This window comes from Anoplophora glabripennis, unplaced genomic scaffold (assembly GCF_000390285.2).
Source record: "Anoplophora glabripennis isolate ALB-LARVAE unplaced genomic scaffold, Agla_2.0 scaffold47, whole genome shotgun sequence".
NCBI lineage: Eukaryota > Metazoa > Arthropoda > Insecta > Coleoptera > Cerambycidae > Anoplophora > Anoplophora glabripennis.
Genome location: NW_019416342.1, coordinates 938,349 through 950,575, shown reverse-complemented (window position 1 = coordinate 950,575; position 12,227 = coordinate 938,349). Strand labels below are relative to the sequence as shown.

At 30.1% G+C, this 12,227-nt stretch overlaps 1 protein-coding gene across 1 annotated transcript in view; it reads right to left on the bottom strand.

The window, feature by feature from the left end:
- Positions 1–12,227, bottom strand: part of LOC108906479 (zinc transporter 1) — a 36,545-nt gene that overhangs the window by 4,622 nt on the left and 19,696 nt on the right. Inside the window, exons 2-3 of the mRNA XM_018709751.1 lie at positions 3,646–3,833; positions 1,190–1,412 (exon numbers count right to left, since the gene is read on the bottom strand). Of these exons, the coding sequence (XP_018565267.1) occupies positions 1,190–1,412; positions 3,646–3,822 (400 nt within the window). The 5' untranslated portion in view covers positions 3,823–3,833. The remainder of the gene's footprint in view (positions 1–1,189; positions 1,413–3,645; positions 3,834–12,227) is intronic.

Sequence of the window (12,227 nt, the reverse complement as noted above, 5' to 3'; positions counted from 1 at the left end):
TTTTTACAAATAGTCCCAAATGTATTAAACAGGTATTTCCCATTTCAAATGCATACATACATATTCATAAGATGTATTATGGATACCTGTAAATTGGTTAGTTTTCAATGCAAAAGGCCTTGTAGCATTTTTAAACATTTATTTGAATATATTTGTAATGTTTTTAAATTCCAATGAAGTAATTTCAATTATCACACTTTCATTACGCAATTTCGCTTTTTTTTAATATAAATTTTAATTGCTTAACCTGAATAATGAGAAAGCAAATTTATTCCCACGATGCATAAATACGATAGATTTTTTTTACAAATAGTCCCAAATGTATTAAACAGGTATTTCCCATTTCAAATGCATACATACATATTCATAAGATGTATTATGGATACCTGTAAATTGGTTAGTTTTCAATGCAAAAGGCCTTGTAGCATTTTTAAACATTTATTTGAATATATTTGTAATGTTTTTAAATTCCAATGAAGTAATTTCAATTATCACACTTTCATTACGCAATTTCGCTTTTTTTTAATATAAATTTTAATTGCTTAACCTGAATAATGAGAAAGCAAATTTATTCCCACGATGCATAAATACGATAGATTTTTTTTACAAATAGTCCCAAATGTATTAAACAGGTATTTCCCATTTCAAATGCATACATACATATTCATAAGATGTATTATGGATACCTGTAAATTGGTTAGTTTTCAATGCAAAAGGCCTTGTAGCATTTTTAAACATTTATTTGAATATATTTGTAATGTTTTTAAATTCCAATGAAGTAATTTCAATTATCACACTTTCATTACGTAATTTCACTTTTTTTTAATATAAATTTTAATTGCTCAACTTGAATAATGAGAAAGCAAATTTATTCCCACGATGCATAAATACGGTAATTTTTTTTTTACAAATAAGCCCAAATGTACTTTTTTTTAGTATAAATATTAATTGGTTAACCTGAATAAAGAGAAAGTAAATTATTCCCACGATGCATAAATACGTTAGATTTTTTTTTACAAATAGGCCCAAATGTATTAAACAGGTAACCCCTTCCAAAAAAGCATTTTTGTTAATGAATCTGAAGAAACTTAATCGACCTAATTAAATTATAATTTATGGGACATATATTTGGAAAATCGGGATATTAGTATTATTAATAGCTAAATTATTATGTACTTAAAAAATTTACCGTGGAAGAGTAGCAAGCCTATAAGGTTGACTAGAAGACCTGCTCCTCCAACTATGAGCAACAGTTGAGGTCTGTGAATTTCTTCAGTTTCCAAAAATCTTTTGCATGCCTCTACCGTGATCGAAAAACATATAGCTACAAGGAACACTGCATTGACTAACGCTCCCAACACTTCCGCTCTAGCCCAACCAAACGTATTTTTGGACCACTTCTTTGGTGACATCTGAAAAAGTCAAATTTATCAATGAAGTGAAAACATATACATAAAACATATAGTTTTACAAAATAATTTCTGGTTTTCAAAATTTGTTGTAATTTCAAATTGTAGTCATATTTTTTACTGCACTATATTTAAATTATGACTGTTTATTTTGTTTTGGAAGACTGAATTCATTGTTGGTAAAGTGAATTTTGTGAATAGCCTACAATTATTTTTGTGAATAGGTCACGGCGTTAAAGTTTTAAAGCACACAAACTTTAAGGATAATGAAAAGGACACAATAAGTAATATATTTTTTTAAATGTCCTAATTTTCTTTATCTGAAAAATACAATTCATCATCATGACCCAATTTACCAATAATGATAATTAGGCCAAATTCATTACAAAATGTTTATTATTGACATTGCATAATTTGCTTGAAATAAATAAGTAAATATTAACAAAACACATAACTATTATAAATTATGTTGTTATTAATTGTTATGAAAATATTAATTGTAAATGTCAATAGCTCGTAGGCTCTTAGGTCACAATAATCTAATATGGACCTCTTTCATAAATTTCTATTACCCCCACATTAATAATATTTAGTGTACACAATTAATGCAATATAATTTTTATCCATTTTTTTCTCAAGGTAAATCCTAGAAAAGAATTTAATTTTGTTTTGATAATAATAGTAGCAGTATAATATACATAAAGTCAATTTAACTTGATCGTAACACGTAAGAGACAAAATGTATCATTTATCCATTTACTTATGGCACGAATCATGTTTAAAAAAAATCAGTTTAACTACGTAGAGTACTTGGGAGGGAAATTTAACTATTTAGAGGTAGTCTGCTATTTTGCTATTGTCTTCTACCAACTGTTAATTAATTAGTACATTCACTGGTAAATAATAAATACATAGCTGTAAAGGCGAAAGTAATATTTAATTAAGTTGGCATAGCCTCATAATATTTACAATCATCATTTTATAACTTACGCAATATTTATGAGCAACAAAAATAACGAAATTATCATATCTGAATTTATGTAACATAAAAAAACAACATAGAATGTCAATATTACAACTAATAATAACTTATTTTGAAATATAATCGGACAATTATATTATAAACTAATTCAGTTCTCAGATTATCACTAGATAGCAAAAGTTAAATTAATCATAAATAGCAAACACTTTGCAAACAAAAATTAGGTACATCACAATTTTCTTCAAGTTTAAGCATTGAAATATTCTACGTTTTCTGACTCATTCCTTCTAGAATATATAACCAAGTGCAAAGTAAGCTTCAAAGTGTTGTTTTTGGTGTGTTTCCTTGATATTGGATTTAATAAAGAAACAGTTTTATGGTCAATAACAAGACATACATCTGAAGGCGGTTTAACCATCTTAACTTTGCCAATGACTTTACAAGCAAATTTATTTCCTGTAACATTGTCAGACCTTCTATCTTTGCACCCCGTGATCCATCGTTGATATATTTATTAAAATGTTTTAGAATTGTACGCTGTTCTACGCTGTTTTGTTGTTGAACATCTCAACTGTCTAATTAAGTTATACTACAAGTTTAGTCTGTTCTGTTTCAAAATAATAGTTCCCCAATTTAAGTCAGCTAGTCGCGGAATACCTTTGCGCAGATAAATTACAATATTTGCTCTTTCTGTCCCTTTCTGTTTAAATCTCCTGTCAATTGTTTGAAGTTTGAAAAAGCACTATCTGTTTCGCACAATAAAATCAATGATGTGAATATGTTTAAGCTGTAATAGCTCTGGAAATGTGGCAATTAGAAAAACGACAAAAAACTGTTGCGTTTTTATGCCAATATATGAACCCACTTCACCAGTCTCTTTAGTGACGTTACCACATGCGTATAAATGGTGAAGGTGTCGTATACTAGAGAGAATTCTAGGGAATTTCTGTTTAACATCTAGTATTTTCAAGTCGTCTACCCATCTGCCATCACTGGTTGCAATATCCACCCTTGAGTATATTATTTCGTAGTTTACATAAGCAATGATATCCACATTGGTTTTATAAGATACCCTACGTACCTACCTACATTGTGTGTATACTTGATTTGCTATTAAATGAAAAGGATTAGCTTATAGTTCATCTAGCACTAGCCATTCACGTTGCGAATGACACTATTTCTTTTGAGTTTAATAATACCATGGAATATCATTCCCTGCATTAATGTTATATTGACTATTACAATGAAATTTACCTTAACTGATAAGAAAGCTATAACTAAGGCAGCTACATCGCTCAACATATGAAAACTGTCCGCTACCAGGGCCATAGAATTTGTTATGTAGCCTACCACAATTTCCGCAAAGAAGAAACTTGTGGTAAGCCACAACATCGTTAACAGACGGCATTTTTTTCCTGAAAATTTCCCCATGGTGGATGAAACTGAAACAAAGAGAAAACGCTGTTAAAAGATAACGATACTTAAAATAAATACTAAACTAATAAAAGTGTCCAGAAATTTATATTGTTTTTATCCTTATTTTTATTAGATTACAGGTATTTTTCCACAGTTGCGTGAAGATAAGATTTAGGAATTAATTGCCTGTTTGAAAACCTAGTCAGATCAGTATTGCACAATAAAATGTGATTGTGATCATTGTAACATTTATTTCTCTATTACTGGAGCACATACATAATAAATCACAGACCACAATAAATGGTTTATTTTTGAAAAAAAATAGAATGATCTCAAGCATTAGGTGTTCAAATTTTAGGAATGCTATCTACAAACAATGAATGCAGCGATAACAAGGGTTTAGTTTGGATTTATATGTGTAATAATAATTATCGATCGAGTAATTGGCCCAGATATTAGAAATAAATTTCGTAGTTACTTTATTTGTACCTAGTACAGCCAGTCGTTGATAAAAAATACTGATATAAATATACACTTGTAAATACAGACAGATAAATTAACCTCACCATTAGTTACTTATACAGATAAAAGCCCGCCACTTCCTTTATACTTGTAAACATATTTGCAGTTTAAATTACAAATAATTTTGTTCACTGATTATAATAACTTTTATTTGTCTGTTCAAATACCTTTAATTTACAAAAATTTTTTAACTTTCAATGTGCAATGTACGAGTTAAATTAAGTTAGATTTAATTTTTCTTTTTATTTAAAAATCCGTAGCTGTCCATCGTTATCAAACGAATTTAAGTTTAAAAAAACTGAGTAATCTAAACCACTTTTACTAATACTGAAAATTAAACGCTTAAAATTAAAAAAAAAACAAGGAACAATAAGATTCAGGGATTTTTAGTTGGCAGTACCAGTTGTGCTATGTTGGTTGCCTAAGCTCGACGTCACGTGGCTTGTAATCATTTATGAAAGCTCTGGATATTATTCAGAATCATTTTTTACCATTTCCACTTCAAAGCGCACAACATTAATGAAAATTAAATGATTTTAGTTATTGTTTTAGAATTTCTAATATTCTACAAGGTAAATTAAAAATATCAATAATAGTTTTGTTTCATTCATTTATTAAAGTCTAGCAAAAAGTTTCTAAGGTACCCATTCATATTAAATTGATTTGTTAATTTAATTAACTTTCATTATTAAGTATAAAAAGTAGATATTGTATTATACAGGATATTTGACAAAAATGGTCCATACATCAGTGGTAGACAAATTAAACTGATTTAAATCAAGTTACCTTTGTACAATTTTGATTCCATTAGTTCAACGAAAATGTATTTGTTTAATTTTTGACAATCACTTTTTAAAATACTCGATGGAAGTATAGGGGAGCTTTTGAGAGATGCCAAATATGAACATGAACTTATATCAGTCTTTTATTTTTGCTATAATTTTTTTATTGGTAGAGATTTTGAAAAAACGCAGATGTTTTTTGAAACATTACTTTATTTAGGTACTATAAAATAGGTAGGTATATTGTACTTTAGACGAACTTTCGAGTACATCAATTAAAAAGTTCTACTGATTGTGAGATATGGTCCTCTAAATGTAGTACCGAGGTTCTACATTCATTGATATAAATATATCCTCGTAGATGGTGACTAAACAGAGGTATATCGGTCTAAATCGTAAAAATCTTTTAATTACAAAAACAAAAAATCTACACATCCTGACAATATTGAAATAAATTTTACTTGTTTATAGTAAATAATGAGGTATTACAAAAAACACTTTGTTTTCTCAAAATCTCTATCAAAGAAAATAAAAATAGCAAAAAGAACAAAGGGCAAGAAAGAGAAAAGAAGTAAACGATAAGCTTACATTTCCCAAAAACTCTTTTATACCTACATTTTAGTCGAAATATCTTAAGTACCTACGTAAGTAATTGAAATAAAATAATAAAGAAAGATAGTTTGATTTAAATCTTTTTATTTTCACTGAAGGTAACTACTCCCGAAATTAAATATGTACTGTATTTTTTTACCAAATATTCTGTTAGTTAGACTATTAACAGTGCCTTTTAGAATTTTCGCGAGATGTGTTTGCTGCCTCAATCCAATAAAGCAGCAGGGCAAATAACTGTGTGGTAGTTACGCGTTTCAAGAACTTTCATTAATGTGGGAAATTAACTCTGCTTCATACCAAACTTAACGAGCACTTCGGGACAACCAATTATTGTCTCGTTTCTTCTATTGTCCAAACAACTTGAATAACATCTGCTTGTTATTTTGGCATTAATATAATTGCAGTACTTTAGTTTATACCCATGCATACCAAAAAGGGAAAGTTTATTTTTTAATTCATTTACATCGTTGTATTTTATAACTATTTTTTGTTGGTTTTATAATTTCGCAAGCATACCACCCACGATCTAACTCCCACAAAATGAGGGCAGAATTAACTTGAATCTGCGTGTTTGTTGTATGAAATCTGGCTTTTTTGAAAGACGAAGACTCCAAGACGCACTGCATTTCAAATATACGATACGGCCGTGCTAAACATAGATTTTGCGAATCATTTACCTCGCCACGTTTTTTTATTTTATAAGTTATTTTGACTTTGGTCGACTAAAATAGCTGTTGCCGTTAAAGAACATCGGTGTTTCGCATTCGCGGCGATTCCTGATGTGAATATCAAACCTCAATTTTAAATTCACTTGAAGAAGGACATCTATAACACGAATATTAATCAACTCCAGTGCAAATTTGCTGTAAATACATTTTTTTTATATGTATAATTAATTATCCTTCTCACTGACAATGGCAATAACAATATCTGTTATTTATTAAGACCGACTAAAACTTTGAAGGTTCACAATAACGAAATTGCAACCTAACTAACCTTCAAAAAATCTTCCTTGAGCATAAAGGCTGTAGTTTATTATAAATTTTTTGAAATTTCCATAGATTTTAATTCAAAAAAACAAAATTATGTCGGAAATAAATAACTAACTTAATGATTAACATTAAAGGAAGCGTCTACTAAAGTTTGTCCCTTCACACATAGTACGAATTTATTTTCTCCATGCAAATGCAAATATTGTTTTAGTGTATCATTAGTCATGGCTAACTCTATCCTCTTTTAAATTAGGAAAAAGGATCGATTATAACTCTTTTATTTTTTGAGATAACTTGAAGTCGAAAACAATCAGATACTTGTAAAATAGTATCAACATTTCAGAATAAGTCCAATTACAGCTACTACAGAGGTTATCAGAAATATCAACGACTCAAAAACTAATAAGCATGTCGAAAATCACTTTTGACGTGAACTGAGATTAATATAAAAAAAATGGCCAATGTTCGAGAAAACCACAACTTTCTATCTATAATTAAATTCAAATTTAAATGTACAAGAACTTTAAATTATATTAAATATTACTTAAAATGCAATATTATGAAGAAAACATAACTTAAGAATTTTTATATATTTTTTATTCCCCTATTTCAACACATTTTTTACTGGGTTCGCTTGTAATATTACTGTGAAAAACAAAATTCCATCAAGAATAAAAATTATGTAATTGAACCGGTATTTGAATAATTCCTTGTAATGGGCAACCAATGATGTTAAAAACCAAAACCGAATCAAACTCAGTTTGTTTTGATTACCGTCTGCTTCTTTTTTTGTGTAATATGGAAAGCTACTGCTAAAATGTAGGAGTATCGTCGTTTCCTTTCTTATTATTGTTTTTGAAGGAAAATAATCATTGCTACATTCAGATATACATAAAAAAATGTATATGCGAGACATAATATTGCTAATTAATATCTGAATGATTTATTATCTAACAAGAATGTATAAATAAACATGAAATCAGTTCTTCCTTGTTACCCAATTCATCTCAAAGTTTATTTGAATAATATTAAATACGTATTATACAGTAAAATTAATAAGTAATAAGTTAAAAAAGGGCATAGAGGAGAATAATAGGTTTACATAATATAGATACCTATTGACGATCAAATATTAAAGATATGGTAAACAGCATTTTAAGAAAGTTTGACACCAATTTTTCATAGTTAACGGTTATATCATTGGAAGAACATCACACTACCTATTTTAATTACTAAAATGGCAAGTTGCTGTGTTATATAATACACTTTACATCCGAAAATTCATTGACCCAGAAAAAGTTCTTCGAATATGTTAACCAAAACCTGTAGAAAACGTTCCTTTTTTATTTTCAGGCTGATTGAAATTTTCGAGAAGGAGAATCAGGTACATACTAGCATTCAACATTATTTCCTTTATTGGTAGTTATTTTTTACGACCTTGTTTTCTCAAAAGCATGCCTAATTGACTTAAAATCTAGTAAACAGCATAGTTTGGTGACGTTGTACCATTAATAATAATGTGTTCATAACAATAACATTAACAATAAACTGTGATTATTACTTTCTAAAGTAATGTTCCTAAGTACATCATCCTTTAAGGAACATTATTTTAGAATCTGTAGAATCTGTAAAGACTGGGCGTGCGGACAAACGGTGTTACGCACTGTTGCTCTGGTCGACTGTGTCATAAATTTCAGTTGTCGACAAGTCGCCTGGCAGTGCAGTGCAACAATGCGGAATTTGGTGTGATTAGAAGGGAGAAATAAGAGGGATATTTGGTTTACTAATATTATTACAACATGGCATTTTGGAGACCTTTTGAAACGGAACAAAACCAAATTTACCATCAATATAATAAAATTGTTTGAGGACATAAATAATTAAAATGTTAGTCAAAGGAACATATAATAGAAATTTTCTACACATTATACACAAATTATTATAATTTTTTACCTTTAGCAAAAAGAAAGACGTTGTTTTCAGACTATTCAGAAATTCGTCACAGACTTAAAGGCCATTTCAAATGAAGCTATCCAGAAACTGGAAACTGCTAAGAAAAGTATGCGGATAAGGAAGTGCGGTACCTATTTTGAAGGAGATAAGGATGAATGATGTATAAAATGAATAATAAAGTTTAGTTATTTTTCGAACAGGCCTCGTATGGTCCTTTTATAGGCGTCAAAAATGTTTCGGATATCCTGCAAATGATTCCGATGAATGATTTCGTTCAAAATAACGGATCACCACTCTAGATAAATCCTTTGTGTATGTGCGTTTGTTTTCTTACATTTCGTAAACGAGAAACTAACCTTGAAAACTTCCAAGTATTGGAAAAAATACCGATGCGTCATCTTCCATTTGTGAACAACTTTGAAAAGGTGTATAAATCGAGATCCTACAATTTCTTAAAGGATGTCATGGTTAGTATTAGCGTAAGTGCGGAATTTAGAAATGAGTAAATAAAATAAACTTTAAATTTGAATGACATGCAACAGGTTCAAATAAAACAAATTAAGAAGCCAGTTTACTTGTTAATATTTCTAATTTCAAGTCAATAAAATTATCTACTGTGAATATTGTTAAATATGTATACGAACAATTATAACTACGGAAACACTCCTCTGGTACTGATTTAATTGTTATTATTTTTTCTTCAGCATCCAAAATCAACCCATTATTTATTACTACATATTTTATTCTTTCAACCAGTCTCGGATCAAAACGTTTAGAGCATTCGCACCTAATTTCATATACCTAATTTATCTGATAAATTAATGTGAAACGAATTAATTACATTAAAGAGAAATATAAAAACTCATGCTTCTGTTTAGAATTGGATTCGTGTGCAAATGTATATTTTACGACAAAAATGATAGCCTTTTCAAACAACAAAGTATGTGGTATGTTCCGTGCGCAAATATGTGACTAATCATTTCCATATCAATTCTTATGGTGAACTATTTCTTAGTGGTTTTGTAATTTATCAATTGAAAAATAATAGATTTTTGAATCTGGTGCTTAAATTCATTATTAAGTTCACTTTTTATTTTTGCCGACACATCAAATTATTCGTTTTTAAAAAAAGTGCTTTGGAAACAACAAATCATCCGATTATTACTTAATTGTTACTTACCTGAGTAATAATTTGATGTTTTGTTTCCAAAGTACTCTTAAGTAAAAAGGATTAACTTCATATTTCAGCAAGAACAAAAAATAAACCGAGAGAATAAACAAGACATGATCGCAAATGCAAAACTTCAATTTAGTGTCCATAAAAAAAACAGAGGTTGAATACGACTATACAGTGTAGGAAAGTACCGATGGTCTATCAGAAGTTACGTGAGAGCGATAAAGTAAGCCATAGAAATCCATGTGATAGACAAGGATGGCTATAATGAAGGCGTCTAATAGTCAACGCCCATTTCGCCCTTCCACAAATAAGAAGTGGATCTTATTTGTGGAAGGGCGAAACGGGCGGGCCTTCATTATTGCCATCCTTCTCTATCGCATGGATTTCTATGGCTTACTTTATCGCTCTCACGTAACTTCAGATAGACCGTCATGTATATTACAATTCCTGACACCCTGTATATTACAATTCCCTGTAAAAGTGTCCTTCGAATGTCTGGAGTTCAAAAGTCCACTTATTTCAGTTATCAATAAAAAAACCGAATACAAAGTGTGCAGTTTATTCATTGATAACCTCAAACTTAACAAAAGCTGTCAAATCTTCGGCACGTTTTTCGTTATTTCGCAATTTACTGCGGTTTGAAAAACGGGCACCCGGTATCGGTATGCCATTATTGGATGTGCATTTAGAAAAATATAAAAAAGTATAAAATAATCTAACATATTTTGATTAGAAAAAAATGTTTCTCCATTATCTTATAAATCAAAGTAGCAAGTAAAATCTTATATTACATTCTACACGTCTATCAAGTATTATCAATGTTAACTTTAACTCCAAAATAATTAAAAGTAGTCTACAAGTTTACAATATACTTGAATGCAAACAAGATAATTCTAGGAGCTGAACAAAAAACAAATTTGTTTTATTTAGCATAGATCAACGAACTCCAGACAGAACAGACTATTTTTTCGGTCAAGTCGGTGGAAAGGCACACGCACTACGATTTCGTCGGTTTCGGAATAAAATTAACCCACGACTGATTAATGGTAAACTTATTTAAGTAATAATGTTACCTAAAATCAATCTTCTCGTACTTAAAAACGAAATACATTACACACCATGCCAAGAGAAAATTAATATACTGTTTAGAGTACCGTGGTGATAAAGAAACTAATAGCGGGTACGGTACCAACGATATTTCAACTCAAACACCGCCAGTGGCGCATCAGTGCGAATTATATAGAAGGTAGGACAATCGGAAAATGTCAAATATAAAGTAGGTATTAAATTTATTCAATTTCAGACCTTAATATTAATAAATAATAAATTATACTAAAACTATAAACACAATCACACCCCGCAGGATGCTTTTAGGAAACTATTAACGCATGCATTAATCACAATTATTGAATACATTTACAAATTTGCTGGACAAAACAGGAAAAGTACGTTTTCTGATGTTTACATGTTCCTCGTGATCTTTCAATGGGGAAAATTAGAGGAAGTTGCTCTAGTTTAGCGTTACACTTCGTCATTTCCTAAATAGATCTACTTGTTCCATCATTGTCTTACAAAAAGTGAGATTTCTTGTCTAAAAAACGCTACAAGCCAAAGGATTATACCAGTAGCACCGTCTTTCAATGGCAAGTCGTTGAGTTTTCAATAATCATGTAGAAAATCACACGAGCTGTACTTGGATGAATCATCGACCTTACATAAAGAACCAATTATTTTTAAGCGTTTGAGGGAAACTGTTCAAGCATGAAGAATATCGATATTTTTGTATATTTTACGTGTTCGTCAAAACGGAACTTGTTATATTAAATATACTACTAAAAGCATTGTTAAAAGTAAATGTTAGGATAATTAAGGATTAAATGTCGAAACAATTACTTCAAAAATAGGATGTATTCAGATTGAACATACAATACTCGACCAGTCGTCAAGCAAGTCAACAAGCGAGTCCCCCTTCAAAAATCCCTTACACGTAACTAATTCTTTCTAGTCTACACTACTTGACATTAACATAAACAGTCTATATATTAATGGATGCGGCGAACAGGGCCGCACTCCCATGGACAGCATCCCTAACATTCGGCCATCCTGTTCTAATATTCTGTCCCAGAATATGTACTACCCTGCGAACAAAACAACGGTATTGAAAAGTGACAATGGTTCATCAGTCGTGAAATTTTATCAATTCACCAGTCGTGAAAGTAAGTCATTCACCAGTCGTGAAAGATAAGTCATTCGCTAGTCGTGAAAGTCATAAATCAATCACCAGTCGTGAAAGATAAGTCATTCACCAGTCGCGTAGGTCATAAATCAATCACCAGTCGTGAAAGATCGTGCATCAATCACCAGTCGTGAAAGATAAGTCAT